This window comes from Cricetulus griseus, chromosome 2 (genome assembly GCF_003668045.3).
Source record: "Cricetulus griseus strain 17A/GY chromosome 2, alternate assembly CriGri-PICRH-1.0, whole genome shotgun sequence".
In the NCBI taxonomy this organism is placed as follows: domain Eukaryota; kingdom Metazoa; phylum Chordata; class Mammalia; order Rodentia; family Cricetidae; genus Cricetulus; species Cricetulus griseus.
In genome coordinates, this window is record NC_048595.1 from 234,885,025 (window position 1) to 234,902,427 (window position 17,403).

Here is a 17,403-nt window from a genome sequence, read left to right on the forward strand (position 1 = left end):
AGCATCCCTTCACATAGGATGGGCTCTCAAAATCCCTTCTTCTTCTTCTTCTTTTTTTTTTTAATATACCTTACATATTTAATACAGTGCGTTACCCCTGTACAAATGGAAAAAAATTAAGTTCAACATTTCTAGACCAATATGGCTGTTAATTTTTGTATAATGCCAACTCAACACGGTAAACTGGGATACTTTTTTTCCAAAGTTGACAGCACATCTAAAGTTTCCAAAAATTCAAATTTTATATATATATATATTTATATAAAATGACCAATAATGGCAGTATGTTATGCATCAATAACAGCAACAGCTTTTCTAGGTTCTGCAGTCATTTGAACAAAATTGTTTCTTTTAGCAGAATAAAAATTGATTATTGCAACTGGCAGATGAGTGTTTGTGTAAACTGCATGTTTTTGTTTGTAGAAATCTCTTTCCCTGTGGAGATTCAATGGTTTGCATTATTGACGACCGAGAAGATGTCTGGAAGTTTGCCCCTAACCTTATAACTGTGAAGAAGTATGTCTACTTCCCAGGTACAGGGGACGTGAATGCACCCCCTGGGTCCCGGGAACCTCAGACAAGAAAAAGAGGTGGGTGACTCGGCATTGTGAAGTTAGCATTTTGATAAATGTTTATCTTTTTGTACCTCTATAATGACTTATAAATTCAATATTCACTTTATTCTTTTTTGCCTTTTTTTCTTTTGTATTTCAAATTTCCTGAGGCAATTGGGTTTATGCAATAAAAAGTAGAATATTTAAAAATCATATTAGGGGCTGATGATATTGTTCATGGTTATACTGCTCACCTACCTTTCACGAGGCCCTGGGTTCACCTGGAGGAGAAAATGGGGAGTAGCGGGGGATATCATACTGTTTACATTTTTACTGGTTGAGTAATATTTAAAATGTTGAGTATCTAACTGTGATGCTGTTGCATTTCATCCCAGGGTTTCTTAAACAATACACCCTGTGGATTATATATCCCATAGAGGAAGTGAGATATGGATTACAGTTGTTCCCCTTATAAGAACCAACTCCAAGCAGGGACTTAGTCTGTTGCCTGCGTGGATACTGTAGGCAGTGTCTTTTAGGGACTTGTGAGCTGGAGTGTCTGAAGGAAATGTATATTTCTTTTTCCTTCCCCCCCCCCCCTTTTTTTTTTAAGACATAGTCTTTTTATGTAGCCCAGACCCTCTACTTCAACCCAAATTCAGGGATTACAGATGTGCATCACCAAATTCAATTTAAAAGAATGTTTAGAGGCATGCCATTAACTCCCATAGTCACTAAAGTAGAGAGAGAAGGTAAAACCCCTTTTCTTGGGCCTTGTTGATATGGACATTGACCTGGAAAGCCACACCCACATGGACTATAAAGGCAGAAGGTGTGTATATGGCCACAGACCTGAGCTACTTATTGTCTGGCTTTTAGATCAGAAACTTCCTGAGGCCTGAGCTAGAGGGCAGACATTTCAGGCTGTCCTGGAGAGGGGGCAGTTTAGTTTAATTTTGAAAGTTATTTGCCATTGAGTGACAGTAACTTTTCCTTTTGTGTGTATATTTAGTCAGTCACTCTTCTAAAGGAGCCGATATCTTGGAACAAGCTCTGTCAGTGAAGGATCCTGAGGAAGGCAGACCTGCTCCTGGGGTGGAGCAAAGCAATGGCCTTGGGAAGGCCTCTAGGGAGCTCAATGGTGGTGAGGCTGTACCAGGAGCTTTCCCCAGTAAAACTGACGAGAAGGATACCTGGTCCCTCACCCGGGCCTCTCCGACCAGCAGTCCCGGTGGCCATGGGCTGACAGAACCTTCCGATCTCCCAGTGTCTTGTGAATGGGATAATCGGACCACACCAGGAGTACAGCCCACTCAGGGAGACTCCACCCAGGATCTGAATTTTGACTTGTCCAGTGACAGTGAGAGCAGTGAGAGCAGTGAAAGCAGCAAGTCAGAAGGGCAGAGGTCCTTCTCGGCTTCTGATGCGGAGGGCGAGGAGAAAAGAGACCAGAAGTCTCCAGCCACACAGGACAGAACCAAAGTTCCACAGCAGGGGGCGTCCCCTGACACAAGTGGGGGAAGACCTACAGCAAGCCCCTTGGGTGATAAAGTATCAGACCTGGATACACAGGAGGAGGGTGAACGGGACAGTCTCTGTGGCCTGGGCAATGGCTGTGTGGACCGGAAGGAGGCTGAAACAGAGTCACAGAACAGTGAACAGTCGGGTGTCACTGCGGGCGAGTCCCTGGACCAGAGTGTGGGGGAGGAGGAGGAAGAGGACACAGATGATGATGACCATTTGATACACCTTGAGGAGATCCTGGTCCGGGTCCACACCGACTATTACACAAAATACGACAGATACCTCAAGAAGGAGCTAGAGGAAGCTCCAGATATACGGAAAATTGTGCCCGAGCTCAAGAGCAAGGTGCTGGCAGATGTGGCTGTGATATTCAGTGGGCTGCACCCAACAAACTTCCCTGTGGAGAAGACTCGTGAACACTATCATGCCACGGCCCTGGGAGCCAAGGTCCTCACTCAGCTGGTGCTGAACCCTGATGCCCCCGACAGGGCCACTCATCTCATTGCTGCTAGAGCTGGTATGTGACACCATCCCTGATCCTTTCGGTAGGGACAGCAACCAACAGTGCTCCCGGGTGAGCATGCACCTCTTGTGCTTCCCTTGGTCTCTTTTCGAGGCCAGATCATAATGGAACACTCTTTATAAACATGGCTTTTTAAAAGCAGGGTGACTGGCTAGGGAGATAAGTGAGTAGATGAAGTGTTTGCCACATGGGTGTTAGGATCTGAGTTAGGATCCCCAGGAGTCATTTAGAGCCAGGCTTAGTGGTGCATGTCTACAATCTCTATGCTCCTACAGTATGATGCAGTGACAGACGGGAGAATCCCAGAAGCTTGTGAGCAGGATAGTCTGGCATAAGCAGACAACAGCCCCTGCGTCACGGTGGAAGACAAAAAACCAGCATCCAGGCTTGTCCTCTGACATCCACATTTGTGTATGGCACTGCACGCATGTGTTTCTCTCTCTCTCTCTCTCTCTCTCTCTCTCTCTCTCTCTCTCTCTCTCTTTCTCTCTCCTCTCATTCTCTCTCTCTCTCTCTCTCTCTCTCTCTCTCTCTCTCTCTCTCTCTCTCTCTCTCTCGATAATTGACTTTGGATAAAGTTTTTTCCTGTACACATTTCACTTGTCTTGGGTCCCTAGAACATTTATTTTGATGTTTTGTATAGCATGGTAATTGATGCTGCTTTAAGGAAAGCTTAAAGAAAACCAATAGCCAGTTACTATTTTAAATGGTCGTCATAAGCAGTTTGACTTACTAAAGATCACCCATGCTATCTTGTCCCCTTGCTAGTTCTCAGCAATAGTCAGTGAGTTGGGGCTCTGCTCGGCTGTGGAGGTGACTCATTCCCAGTCTCCTTAAAGGTTGCAGTTTTGTTTGATTGACTCTGGCTTGTGACTGTGATGTCACCTGCTCTGTAGACCGAGCAGTTAGCACAATTAGTGGGGATCAGACAGGCTCTCTGGCCCCAGCAACCTCTTGTCGTCCTTCCACATCAGGTCCCTCCTTGTGGTGTCTGTGTGTGCACCTGCTCGTGTAGGGACTATCCAGAACTTGGTCCACATCTCTGTTCCGCCTAGTTCTGAAGCTCTTTCCTCTGTGGACACTTCAGCCAAAGGGACGATGTGAGATGTGACAGGCATGTTCTTATCCTACCTTTTCCTTTGAAGAGAATGACTTCCTTGAAACACAGTTAGCTGGGGACTCAGTTGGCCATCTTACAGCATAGGGTCACTGAGCTGTGTACAGAATAGCTATCATACACTAGGATAAGGCAGGATCGGCTGGAGATAGAGTGAGGAGTCACAGAGTCACTCAGTGGGTGATCAGGAGTCCTCCAGGGGACCCTTGATACATGCAGGAAGGACAAAAAGAGGTGGGGGGAGGCAGGGGCGGGACAGGGTCAGGCAAGACTGGTTAAGGAGGTCTGGAGTTGAAAACTGATAGGATCCCTTATTGTAGGGAAAATTGACAGGGCCTCCTGATAGATCTCTTGCCATGGGTGGTGCCAGAGCCCAGGTCATAGACAAGCCTGGAGGGCAGGTCCTCAGGCTGTATGTGGGGATAGCTCCAGGATTAGAAAGTAAATTAGGGCCGGGCGTTAGTGGCGCACGCCTTTAATCCCAGCACTTTGGGAGGCAGAGGCAGGGCGGATCTCTGTGAGTTCGAGGCCAGCCTGGTCTCCCGAGAGAGTGCCAGGATAGGCTCCAAAGCTACACAGAGAAACCCTGTCTCGGAAAACAAACAAAAAAAAAAAAAAATAAAGAAAGAAAGAAAGTGAAGTAAATCCGGTACAGAATTCCTGTTGGCAGCCAGGCATTGGTGGTGCACTCGGGAGGCAGAGGCAAGTGGATCTCTGAGTTTGAAACCAGCCTGTTCTACAAGAGCTAGTTTCAGGACAGCCTCGAAAGCCACAGAGAAACCCTGTCTTGAAAAACAAAAACAGAAAAGCCTGTTGGCAGAGGTTCTAACCCCAGTGGTGAGGAGGATGCTTGTCTGTAAGCCTGGTATGCAGCTCCATCCTAGGGAATATATAACCCCCACTCTGGTACACCAGGGCAGGCAGTCTGACATGTTGTCTCTCTAGGCACAGAGAAGGTGCGCCAGGCACAGGAGTGTAGGCACCTACATGTGGTCAGCCCTGACTGGCTGTGGAGCTGCCTGGAACGCTGGGACAAGGTTGAGGAGCAGCTCTTCCCGCTCATAGACGATGATGCCCGGGCACACAGGTAGGCTTGCTACCTCCACATTGTCCTATTCCACACTGCCATTCTTCCCTGAGGTACCTAGCCTCAAGCAGGCATCTAGGTGTGCCCTCCCCCCCACCTCATCCCCCCACCTCCGCCCCCACCCACCGTGATCTTCCCAAGCTGGCCAGGAGTTTCTGCAGACTCAGTTCTACTTCATATCCAGCAGTGTTTTCAGGTGGAAAACTTGAGTTCTGACTGGATACAGTGTGGAGAGCCTTGTTGCTGCAGAGTGTCCATCCAAGGTTCATGACATTAGTTACTTGTCCTGATGCCTTGACACAGTACCCTGAAACAGTTTAAAGGAGGAGGGAGTCTTATCTGTCATGGTAGGATCTGCTCTCAGGAGCTTGAGGCAGCTTGACATGCTGGTTCACCATTTAGGATGAAAGAATGATAAGTGTTGGTGCTCAGCTGGCTTTCTCCTTTCTGGGCAGTGAGGACCCAAGCCCAGAGACTTGGGGATGGCACCCCACATACTTTGGGGGTGAGTTTCCTCTCCTCAGTTAGCTTAATCAGAATAATCATTCACAGGCCTGACTAGAAACAATTGCTGTAGACCTTTCAAGGTAGTCATTACTAACCCTTACAAATGCCACCCAACTCCCAAGGCTGCAGTGCTCCCAAGAGGAGCCTGTTCTGTCCACCCTGGCCTTGATCTTGCAACTCCTCTGTGAACTCAAAGATGAGCAACCGTTAACATCCAGGGAAGCATCAGATCTGGGTTTTCTCTTGGTACAATTCAATGTGGGATTCATTAGTACATCCTAGTTTGCATACATTTCTTCAGGGTTGATATATTATAAATTATAGAAAGGAACCAAAGGAAGAGTGGTGGGATGAGGGCCATGGAGAAGGTCTGCAGAATTACTCCAAAGAGGAGGTATATGGAAAAGGAACTTGCCATCTTTTGTGTATCTGTGATGAGAAATTTGGTTGTTGGGCAAGTGGCAGTCAGTTTCTGTTGAGAGTAGCTCTGGTCATTGTCAGCTCAAGCAGATAGCAAAGTGTGAAGTGGAGAGCGCTGACGTCCTGCTGCTTGGCAGGCTTGGTGATGCTGTCAGGTGAGCAGCATCGTTGTGCTCTAGAGTCTGAGTTACAAATCTTCCATGTTAAGCGTTCAGCCAAGAATTGAAGAAGCTTTTCATCTGGAGCCTAGCCAGTAGTTGCCACACATTGCCACATCCCTGTATCCACACCCTTCATGTTATTGTGCCTCTCTTTCATCTTGTTGATAATACAGTTCATGGCCTTTGCTCTCATCCCACAGAGGTAACAGCCCTGCAGCCTTTCCAGACAGACAGAATGTGCTCCCAGCAGCCTTGTTCCACCCAACACCCATCCATTCCAAGGCCCATCCTGGCCCCGAGGTTCGAATCTATGATTCCAACACAGGCAAGCTCATCCGGATGGGCACCCAGGGTCCTGCACCAGCTCCCTCCAGCGCTCCACTTATTCATGGGGAGCCTTCCTCCTTCAGGTACTTGTGGCATATGTAAGCGTCTTTGGCTGAGAAAATAGGCATCTAAAGTGTTTAGTTTTCTAAACCTACTAAGATGGTTATGTTGGACCACAGTGTACACAGGTGATATTTGAGGCTCTGTCCAGTCCTGAGTCTGTGTTGGGCTGCCCGCCTCCCTGACAATGGTGATCTCCAGTGCAGAGAGTGCCTCCCAGCGTGTACTGGACTCTTGGGTTTCTTCCGCCTCATCTTGGGTTATAAAACTAAAAGTAGAGGAACCCTTGCTTCAGTTCTGCGGTGTCCTATATGAGTCACGTGTTTCTGCAGGGTGCCTCAGTGACACACGGGCAGTTGGAGGCAGGATTGGCACGAACAGAGAAACCAAAATGTTTGTTCAGGACTGATGTGAAGCGGCACTCTCTGCTTCCTCAGTGTGCCTTCTGCTTTGCAATTCAAGACTAAAAGTGTTAGTCATTCACATGCTGGAGTGTATCCACTTGCTGCTGCTGCTTCTCGTCTGCACCATCACGTCACCAAAGTGGGGTCATTGAGTTCAAGGTCACAAATAGTATTACTGTAGTACAGCATAGCAACTGTTTTACCAAAATGTGCTGCAGTTAGCCCTGACACCCAGAAGAGTAGACCTGTATGCATACCTTGGTGAGGTGTGTGCTAGACATACCTGGTGAGCTGTCCTGGCACGCTAGGGGGTGGCAGGAGCCTTGTGGAGGCAGCCTAACCTCCTGTGGATATAGGCTCACTCTCAGAGTGTCCTCTCAGTCCCTTTTGTCTATTGAGCTCTTCCTGTGAGAGGAGGTGTAGGGTTGGTTTGTCTTGTGAAGGTTTGTCAAGCACCCCCTAGGTGCTTACAGGAGATGCTTTGGTTAGTGCCTGATGGGGGAGGTCCTTCTGTGTATATGTTTGTCTTATTGGTTGATAAATAAAGCACTGTTGGCCAATAGGGAGTAAGTTAGGCGGGACTAGGAGAGAAGGGGAATTCTGGGAAATTGGTAGAGAGACGTCGCCATGAGATCCCGGGAAAAGAGGATGCATACTGCTGGCGTCCTCAATAAGTCTTTATAAAATATATAAACTAATGGTTATGGTTGATACTTAAGACAGAGTTAGCAATAAGAAATCCTAGTCATTGGCCAGCAGCATTGTAAGTAATATTAATTTCTGTGTTATTTGGGGGCCCTAACATGGCAGTGGAACTCAGGCCTCTGGTGGAAAGAGTTACCATTACAAGTGCCATCCTGCCCAGCTTCCCTGCCTGTGCATGACCTCACTGAGTGGTATGGAGGACTAGGGATTTTCCTCTGGAGCAGGCACCTATGGCTCAGCCATTCAGTCACTATCTGCTATACATCATTTTCTTGAATTTTCACAGCTCAGTCTGAGCCTCCTTTTAGAGTCTGTTGTGATTAATACCATTTGGCAAGTTCTCCACACTCTGAAGTGTCACCTGGTCCCAGAGCACAGGGACAACAGAAGTTTCGGCACCTCCTGCCGTAGCCACAGCAAAGCTTGGCTGCTATGCAGAACCTAGCAGGTTTGAGGTTACAGTCACACACATGATAAATTGTTTGTGTTACAGTATGAGAAGTCTTCCTTTTTCTGTCCTAAGGTGAAATACTTACTCTTTTGTCAATATGTCCTTTAAAAATGCTGAGGCTGTCCTCATTTTTGAGGTCTTAGCTAAAAGTAAAGAGGATGAATGGGCAAGGCCACAGCTGGCGGGAGGGGGGGGAGCCATGCTGTACTCCTAGAACCCACATAAATGCTGGCCACAGTGGTGTGCGTCAGTTAGAGGCCATGTCTCATGCATATAAAGTGGAGGGTGATTGAGAAGACACATGATGACAGCCTGTGGCCTACACACATGCACATTACCATACACATACCACAAAAAAGTGTAAAAGTAGTCACCTCAGATGGGCACAGTGACAGCTCTGTTCACCACCCATACCTGCCATCCCACTGCTTTCTGCTTCTGTGACACATGACAGTGGAGGAGGGCACAGGCACTCAGAACTGTGATCAGTTGGTGGAGTGGCAGTGTTCTAAAGAATCTTCTAGCAGAGCTCCATAGCAGAGATGCCAGGGTCCAGCCTATATCAGTCCCACGCTACAGAGGCCATCTATTCCGGACTGATATCTTTGGGGCTGCAGTCGAAGCCAGCCAAACAGCCCTAGGTCCACCATCCCTGAGTGGGAGAGTGTGGATCGGGAAACTCCTAGCTACCCCATTGCATTAAGGACCAGACAGACACATCTCGTCATCTCAGGAGGGCTTTTAGTCCATGCTGGAGTTTATTCAAGCATCCTCTTAAATAGCTTTCCGACAGTGGGGGTGATATCAGAAGACAACTGTTAGCATGTATAAAGCTGATACCAAATATTTCCGTTAATCCTCGAGGCACTCCTGAAACTGCACGTCATCACCAACCTCTCACCAGTCCCCTAGGCATGTATAGAAGCCCTCAGAATAGGTGTGGGCCCACCCAGGACCTAGGTCTGTTGTTATGCAAACTAGGAGATATTCTCCACTGAGGCCAAGCCATCCAGTGTCGCCATCTAAAAGACAATGTGAGATTCGAGCTCCTGGGATAGAGTTTGAGGCCTGTATCTGAAATACCATAATTGATATTTTGGGCCCCGACACAGAGAGTGTGTTGTAACAGAAAGTTAAACCACATGATACCAAAAAGCTTAAAACCAGGTGAGGTAACATGGAACTTGTTGGCTATAAGTGTGTGCAGGTCCTTTGTGTGGGACACAGATGCACCCAGTTGGAAGTCAGGGCAAGTATGGCCTCAGGACTGAGCTGGGTACCTGGAGCCCAGGTAGGTGGTCAGTACATTGCCAAGAGGAGACACTGGCAATGGAGAGAGATTAAGCATTCAGCTTGTGGGAATTGGGGGGGTGTGATGAACAATAGCCTCCACACTAAGTCCAAAGGTTTCACTCATGTGCTGCCTGTTCATTCAGACATGAAGTGTGCTTGTGTTTCAGTGAGGATGTTTAAGTGGGCTCAGCATTTGGCTGGGCTCTGGCAGTGTTTCCTGAGAGTTCATACCCTTTGACCCAGGTTCTGCTTTGGGAGCTGTGCCCTAGAAATAAAAGCATTAGCTGAGGGAACGCCAATTTCTTTCTTGCTGAAAATAATCATAAAGCTGTCCCACAAAACAATAATAGCTGGTGTTGGGAGCAGCCCCAATGACCGGCTGGGCTATGGCTTGTGTCCACACTGGTGTTATTATTATCTATGGGTGCTGCACTACAGTGGGGGTGCTGAAACCACCACAGCATCCAGGATTTGAGAAACAAAGCTGAGAGTAGAGGCCCAGAGGGAGCCTGGTGACTGCAGATACCTTTTTATTCTAGAGTTGTGAGTGTGCCATGGTCAGCCCAGAGAGGCAGATGGGTGTGGAAAAGCAGAGAAAAGATGGAGAAGTCAGGCAGGGTTTGGGGAATGTGTGGGCCTTTCCTGGGGTAGTGGAGACTGGGTACAGGAGCTCAGTCCCGATGCAGTGGGGACATGCACATGGTCCCACCCTCTGGAGGTTTTGTGTAGGACACTTTACATGAGTATAGTAACTTAATCACTGCTCCTGAGTGATTGGCTCTCTGGAGGTTAGAGGTTGGGATTGGGGTTTGAAGTTCTAGGTGTCAGTCTTTCTAGGGACCAATGATACTGGAAGAACCAGCCCTGTTGTGAAGCCATCTCACACCTTGATGGACACTCCAAGGTTTTGACTTTTGTGTCAGGAACCGGGAACACCCTAAGATTTCCCCTTTGAGCACAAAGTCTCAGTGGTCAAGGGGTCCTCATCTCTGTTGCTGTCTGTTCTGCAGTATTATTATAACCTGATAAGGGGCAAGGAGGAGCTGTGATTGAAGGCTATTTCTGAAATTCAGTTTCTAAATTGCAGTTGGACAGCAGTGCTTCCAGAATTTAAAGCAGCCGCAAAGTCAGTATGTGCTGGTGTGCACCTGCGCAACACCTGTGCAGTCTGCTTTCCCCACTGTGGAAAACAACTCAACTTCTCATTTCTTTTCCCTTAACTAAAAAGCAAAGGCCCCTTGTCTAAGGTGAGTACAGTGTTAGGCACAATATTGTTCCTTTAATTACTTGACTTTGTTTGAAGTGTATATCAGTAGACAAGGGATATCCAAGACAAGTGAAAGCAATGAAGTGTTGTCTGAAAACTAATTAAGTGTGGTAGGCTGAGCCTCAATAAAGCTTTTATTTCAGCAGCAGAGAAAGCAGGTTTCTAAATGTGAAGCCACCTCATGCAGCTGCAGGAGCCGGTCTCTGGCAGTGCATGCTGGGGAGGTGACTTGTGCTGATGTTTTTGTCTTTAGAACCTGGAAGTGTCTTGTGCATCCAGGTGCCAACCTATCTTGGTACATTAGAGGATAGTAATGAGTTATCGATTGTATTGGTTATAGAAACTTTATAATGGAAAGTGGTTTTGTATTGTCACACTGACACGTCATCTCAGCCCAGTTCACTTTGCAGGCTCCCAGGTAACCTGCCAAGTACCTTACTCTCGCTCTCCTCACTGCGAGGGCAACAGGAGTCAGAACTACTTACTTATTCATGGCCCTGACTTCAAAAGCCAATGAACTGACCAGTTTACATAAGGAAACATGGAATCCCTGCCCCTTTCTCTTCCTGGCTGCACACAGCACTGGATGTCGGTGGAGCAGGAGCATCCAAATGCTCTCCTTGTGGGTGTTTGTGTCCACTAAGGAATGTAGCTGAGGGATTTGACCCCCACTTTGATCAGACCCACTCTGCCAGACTCCTCCTCTGCTGAGTGAGGAAGTCTAGCATGTTTTCCTACCAGCACCATGGGTGTTACTGCCTTTTAATTTAACTAGAGAATCCTCCCATCCTTGTTGGACTTTGCTTCCTTTCTGCTGAGTCTCATATGCTGAGCCACTGAACAAGTAAGGGTGCTCTGGTTCAGTTCTCCACGATGGTGGTTGGCACCTGGTGACTTTCTTTTATAGTCATATCCACCACAATTCCAGACATCCACAGTAGCCCTGGTAGCCAGGCCACATCCGTGACTGTAGAGAGTCCTTGGCCCCATCCAGCATAGTGAAATGGACCAGTGTCTACCCATCCTACAGCCTGTGTAGCTCCTACTCGGTCTGTCACAGGGCTCCTGTGCCTGCTAAACTTATGAGAATTAACCTTGTTAGCTCTATGAAAGTGGCAGTTAACCTCAACCAGGACCCGGAACTCTATGTAGACCCATTGTGACAGGGCGCTTGGCAACAGCACCAAGCGCTATCTTTGAGGATCATTGTCACCCAAGCTGTGAAGTTGTAAGTTTTGCTTGGTACTTGGTAGCTAAGAGTAGGGTGGAGTCTCCCAGACTTGTTACTGAGTGACGTCAGGAACATCTACAGGCACTCCTTAATGACACTCAAGCACAGTAAACGTGTGGCTTGAGAGCAGGCTGTGTCTAGTTGGTAGGTGATGTCCATCTGGCATCCCTCTACCTCAGGGTGTCTGAAGCAGGGTCAGGTACAGGTCCCCACTGACCATGTGAAGAGGTGGACCCCTCGGCCTGACTGAACTTGCCAAGATGACAGGGGTCCCATCTGGAAGCCAGAGCCCAGGGAGAAGCCAAACATGGCTCTCTGGGGGACACTGAGCTAGGAGCATCCATTGAATATGCTTGCTCTTTGGTGGAATGACTGTGTCTTTGTACATTCTCTAATTGAATTGTTTGATTATTACTGTTAACGTAAGCCTTTGTATGTTTTTACTTAAATGAGCATTTTCTCAGTCCACTGTAGTTTGTCTTTGCACCTTTGAACTGGGCCTTTGATAGAATAAGAGTTTTTGCTTTGTGAATTTTTGAAGTTCTACTTGTCAGCTTTTCTTTTTATTAATTGTGTTTTCATTGTTGAGTTTATTACTGATAGGCCAACCTTCAGATTTCTCTGGTGTTTTATTTCTAATCATTTGCATATACTAAAATAATCTGTTTTCAATCAGGTTTGGTTTTTTTTTTTTTTTTTTTTTTTTTTGGAAGGAGGGTGGTATGAGGAGGTGTGGCTTGTGTGTGCGAGTGCGCATGCGCACGTGTACACACACACACACACACACACACACACACACACACACATGCACGCACACACGCACGCACACACGCACGCACGTATGTGGAGGCCAGAGGTCAGTGTCCCATGGTATCTTCATTTGCTCTTAACCTTACAGTTTAAGACAAGAATCTCTCACTAGACATGAGCTCAGCTGACCAATGAATTCCTGAGATCTGCCTGTTTGCGTCTCCAGCACTGGGATTAAAGGAACATGTGTGGCCAGCCATGCCAGGCTTTTACCGGGGTTCTGAGGACCCCAACTCAGGTATTCGTTTGCATGACAATCACTTTACTACGTTACTTTTTATAGAAGTTGTAAGAGGTCTTTTCAACCCCCTCCTACCCCATGAGGTTATGGGGGGATTGATGGGTTAGCATTTGGGACAGTCTCACTTTTCCTCCTGCCTTAGCTTCTCTACTGCAGGAATCACGGGGGTGCATCTCCATGCCTCACTAAGCTGTGAGGCTTTCTTGCCTCAGACTTTTTTGTTGAAAATGTCCTTGCAAGTATGTTTCTGTGGCTCTATTTCCTAGTTCTGTCTGTCCCATTGCCCTGAGGATGTAGCACCTTTCTTTCAGTCTTGAGTGGAGTACTGTCTTGTTGCTGGGTTGTTGAGAGCTGTGGGGTTGGGTGCATCCTCCTTGTCACACTGGGGAGGGTCCCTTCTTCCTCCCTCTGGTAGGAACTTCCCGTCAGGGTAGTGGCTGACATAAGCCTGTAGTTTTCTTCTTGACGTGCTTTGACATGGGTAGTTAGCTTTCTTTGCTTTTTCTGTGTCACATTTATGCACTTGTTTCTTAGAGGGAAGCTGTTTGGGCTTGTGGGACATGCCACAGAGCAAGTGTGGAGGCCACAAGACAACTTAGAGGACCATAGAGGTCCTGAGGGTCAAACTCAAAGCTCAGGTCAGCAAGCTTGGCAGCAAGTACCTTCATCCAGAGCATCTCCCTGGCCCACTCATTGATTTGAAATAAAACAAAATATCTTCAGACTCTTAGAATGGACTATGCTTATGGGTTTGTATATGTTGGCAGGCACACCAACCATGAGTCTGTGACATATTTACTCCTCTGCATTTTCACATGCCCGTGTGATGATTTGCTTCACAAGATGGGTCAGCAGTGCTCCCTCCTTTTCCCTCCCTCCGTTGAGCCTGTGGAGATCTGGTGCCACACCTTTTATTGTCCGTGTGTTTCAATGATACGGACTGACCCTGGGGTAGCCAGCCCTCTTTGCTCTGATTCCAGGAACCTTGTCTTTTTTGCACATCAGTCGGGAGACCTCTTTGTAAAAACCACTTGTTTGCACTTGGGAGGCAGATAGATAGGCAAGAGGATCAGAGGTTCAAAAATACGCTAAGGTCAGCTAGACAGCCTGATACTCTGTCTCAAAAATGAAACAAGCAGCAATTATTTATTGACTTGTGGTAGTGTCCTTCTGTTCAGCTCCATGGTTTCTGTTCTCTATCATCTTTCTCCTGCTTGCTGTCTTATAATTTGTTCTAGCAGTTGGATGCAGTCCAGAAGACTGCTTCAGAGCAGGGTCTTCTGTAGTGCCCTCACCTGCTCCGTCCTGCGTATGCTTCAGACTCCATGCCTCTGCATGAGAGAGATCCATGGTGGGCTCTCTGTTCCCTTTGCCTCAAGTAGTCATGACTTAGCTCCATTCCTGAGAGTTGTATTCCAGTATAAGGATCTAGGCTAATAGTTCTGTTTCAATCTCCTGGAAGCATCTGGCCCTTCCTGGTCTCTGAATTTGCTAGGCAGGCCCTACTGTTGCCTTTCTTTCTCCCTATAGGAATAGGTAAGGCATCTTTCCTCACCGCTTCCAGGACACCTGTTTATTTATTTAACTTGAATTGCCCCCTGTGTGGGTTGCTGTGGGTTTTGAGAGTCTGTGCAGTTTAGGGTTCACTCAGCCTCTTAGATCAGAAGGTTATGTCTTATGCCTGCCTGGGTTAGGGATGGCTCCAGCCATTGCTGTTTGGGTTCATCTCTGCCTGTCAGGGGGTCAGAACCTTTGCTTCCCTCTGCATTCATCTTTCCTTTCCACTGTGTTTCCTCTCTGTCCAGACATATTGATTCTGTGACACTTCCCCCTTCTTCAGCTTGCTGCCAAGCCCGTCCTGTGTGTGTCTTTTCATTATGCTTTTCATCTCCTAGACTTCCCCTTCTCCTTCTCACCTTCTATTTTTTGCCAAGGGTTTCTTCTTTTTTCATCTCTTTCAGATATATTTGTAATTGATGGTTAAAGTTGTTGATGCTTTAAAATCTTTGAAAGCTAAAAGGTCACCTTGGAGTTGACAGCCCTCTGTTAATTGTCCTTTACATCAGTTGGAGGTCTTCCTGGTCCCTGCACAAAAAGTAATTCAGATTGAAGCCTAGTCACTTTCCCTTCGCATTAAAGATCTGGGTCTGGTTCATTCTCTGTCTTACCTGACAAATGGTATTGAGGTAAAGGACAGTGGCAGAGTTACTAGAAAATAATACCAAGTCTCCTCTCTCCTGTGCCTCCTCTGGTGCCCAGCATGGACGTTAGACTCCAAGCTTCCTACCTGCCTCCCATCTTCATTAAGGTAGCACAAACAGGCTGACTGTCATACATTCTCTTTGGGGGCTATTTCTTGGAGTAACTGGCCTTGCCCTGGGTTATCCCGGGGAGAGCAGGAGCTCACAGGCACTCCAAGGAGCCCTTGGAAGCTTCTGAATGGGTCTGTATGTAATGTCTTATAGGTCAAAGAAAGTGTTACTCATTTTTAAGCACCTGGAACCTATCACCCTTTCAGAGCTCTCCTGGCACTGCCAGACTCAGGATGGCTGTGATCTGGGCGTGGCCTTGGCAGTGTTGACCTTTGAAGATCAACACTCAGTAGAGAGGTCTTTCTTGAAATTGCACCTCAAACTTGGTTGGAACGTTAGACAACCTTAAAGAGAAGCATAGTACACTTAATTTTAGTTAAAGGAAAACTTGCACAAGCTTTTTCCTACTTATCTTTGGAGCTGTGGGTATTGGAAGCAAACAGTGGTTGCAATAAATGTGGCCAATCAGGTGTCTGGGGTCCTGCTGCAGTCTCTGGATAGAAAGCATGGCCAGCAGGGAAGGAGATGGTCTCTTCAAGTGCTTGTTACTCAGGCTTGGATAGCTGTTAACAGTTCTCCACCAAGCCTCAGGTGTCTGGGCCCTTGGCTCTCCAAAATGTTTATAAAGGCTCTCCAAGTGCCCAGCCCCCTGTAGGTCTAGGAGATTTAGAATTCCTTAGATGCTGGCATCAGTTGGCATTGGAACTTCCCTACAGGCCTAGATGCCAGGATTCCCTAGCCCTTGACTGCAGACTCTGTCTTCTAGCACCAAGGTCCGTGGTTTCTTTTCTCTAGTTCTTCAGTCTCTGTTTGTCATCCTCGGGTCACCCCTTGTTTTTGTCCTGGATGTTCTAAGCTCTTCAGCTACCAGCCCTGCCACTTTGGCACCTCTATGTGCCGACTGTTCAACTGTCACTGCCACTCTGCCTTCGGCATGACTGTGGCTCTGCTGTCTCCGCTGCTGTCTTCATCTTGCCACTTAGCCCCCTCTACTAAAAGAAGGCAAATGAAGATTAAAGAGAAGCCTAATGCTGCAGAACTAGGATAGGCATCACAGGAGAGCACTGCCCATCTAGCTCACCAAGTGAGCCAGTCAGCCTGTCCCGGACAGCCAGAGGGTGGGGTTTTCACGGTACTCACAGCATTGCCCTTTGGTGCCAGTCAAAGGCAGATCTCTGGAAGACCACCAGGGGAAGTGGTGTCCCTTTAGTCTAGGTGGAAACTGTTTTAGGGTCTTCTGGAGTTTGCCAAACCTTGGCTTATGATAGCAAAAACTCTGGTACAGAGGGTTTGAAACAGCCTTGGGACAAGCAGCTTCAGTTGCTGTGTAGCTTTCCCACAGTGTCCATGGAGGTTTGAAAATGGCCAGTGCTGCATAAAGATTATAGTTCAGCTGTCTGCTTGAGGCAGCCAGGACAACAGGGAAAGTCTGCTTGCCTCATCCCCAAATTCTTTGATTACTTACAAGAAAACAACATCAGAAGGAGTGTTTATTGTATTTATCAACACTAATAGTGGTGTTTTATTGCTTTAAGAGTCACTTCATCTGTCTCATAAAGGCAGCATTGGGCCTTGGCCACACCCATCCTGATCATACTTTCTGCTGAGGTGGTTGACTGTGGTTTTGCCAAGGATCTGAACATGGAGTCTTAACTACAGAAAAGCAGAGATTGCACTTTTAGATTTCTAGGTAGAAAATATTTTACCCTTATTGGACATGTGGCTAGCCTAATATAGTTGCTTTTTAATTTGTGACTTTGGGTTAATACCCCATTATTCTTGTTTATTACATTTTAATCTTTATGTATATGTGCATACTCACATGCATATGTTTGTGTAGGAATGCATGTGCTATGGCTTCTTTGTGGAGGTCAGAGAACTTGTAGGAGTCCTTGTGGGTCCTAGGGGTCCAATTCAATTGGCCAGGCCTGGCTACAGGAACCTTTATCAGCTGTGCCATCTGTCTGGGTCCCACATGTCTCACTCCTTTACCTGGGGAAAGATCTGTTATAGAGATAACTGTCTTACTCTCTAGCACAGGCTGGCCTCATAGGCTGGCCTCAGACTCTTAACAGTTTTCTTGCCTCAGCCTTTCAAGTCCTAGAATGTGCATGTGAACCACTGTGCCTGGTGTGCCTTAAATTTTGACACAAGCTTAAACATGCATAAAATATATTCAGTGAGGTTTGGAACACCTGGATACACATTGCATACAGATGCTGTTTGCACAGAGCTGCAGTTTTTTTGCCAGTAAGAATCCCAGCTTTATGTAGGCATGTTGGGGGTCACTTGGTCCTTGCGGCTGATTGGTTCTGTAGTTCTCAGTGAAGCTGAACACAGGTAACCTACTGTTTCTTCCCCAGCCTTTGTACGCAGATCAGTTCCACTCCGTTGATGCCCCTCTCTTAA

General features: G+C 47.1%; 1 protein-coding gene across 5 annotated transcripts in view; it reads left to right on the forward strand.

Moving 5' to 3' along the window:
- Positions 1-17,403, forward strand: part of Ctdp1 (CTD phosphatase subunit 1) — a 60,692-nt gene that overhangs the window by 19,009 nt on the left and 24,280 nt on the right. For 3 of the 5 annotated variants that reach the window (XM_027403676.2, XM_027403677.2, XM_027403678.2), the window contains exons 7-10: positions 424-590; positions 1,567-2,595; positions 4,664-4,805; positions 6,094-6,303. In XM_027403676.2, coding sequence (XP_027259477.1) covers positions 424-590; positions 1,567-2,595; positions 4,664-4,805; positions 6,094-6,303 — 1,548 coding nt within the window. Of the gene's footprint in view, positions 1-423; positions 591-1,566; positions 2,596-4,663; positions 4,806-6,093; positions 6,304-10,220; positions 10,381-12,529; positions 12,680-17,403 lie in introns of those variants that run through there. The other 2 variants (XM_027403679.2, XR_003482990.2) reach the window with 2 other exon arrangements.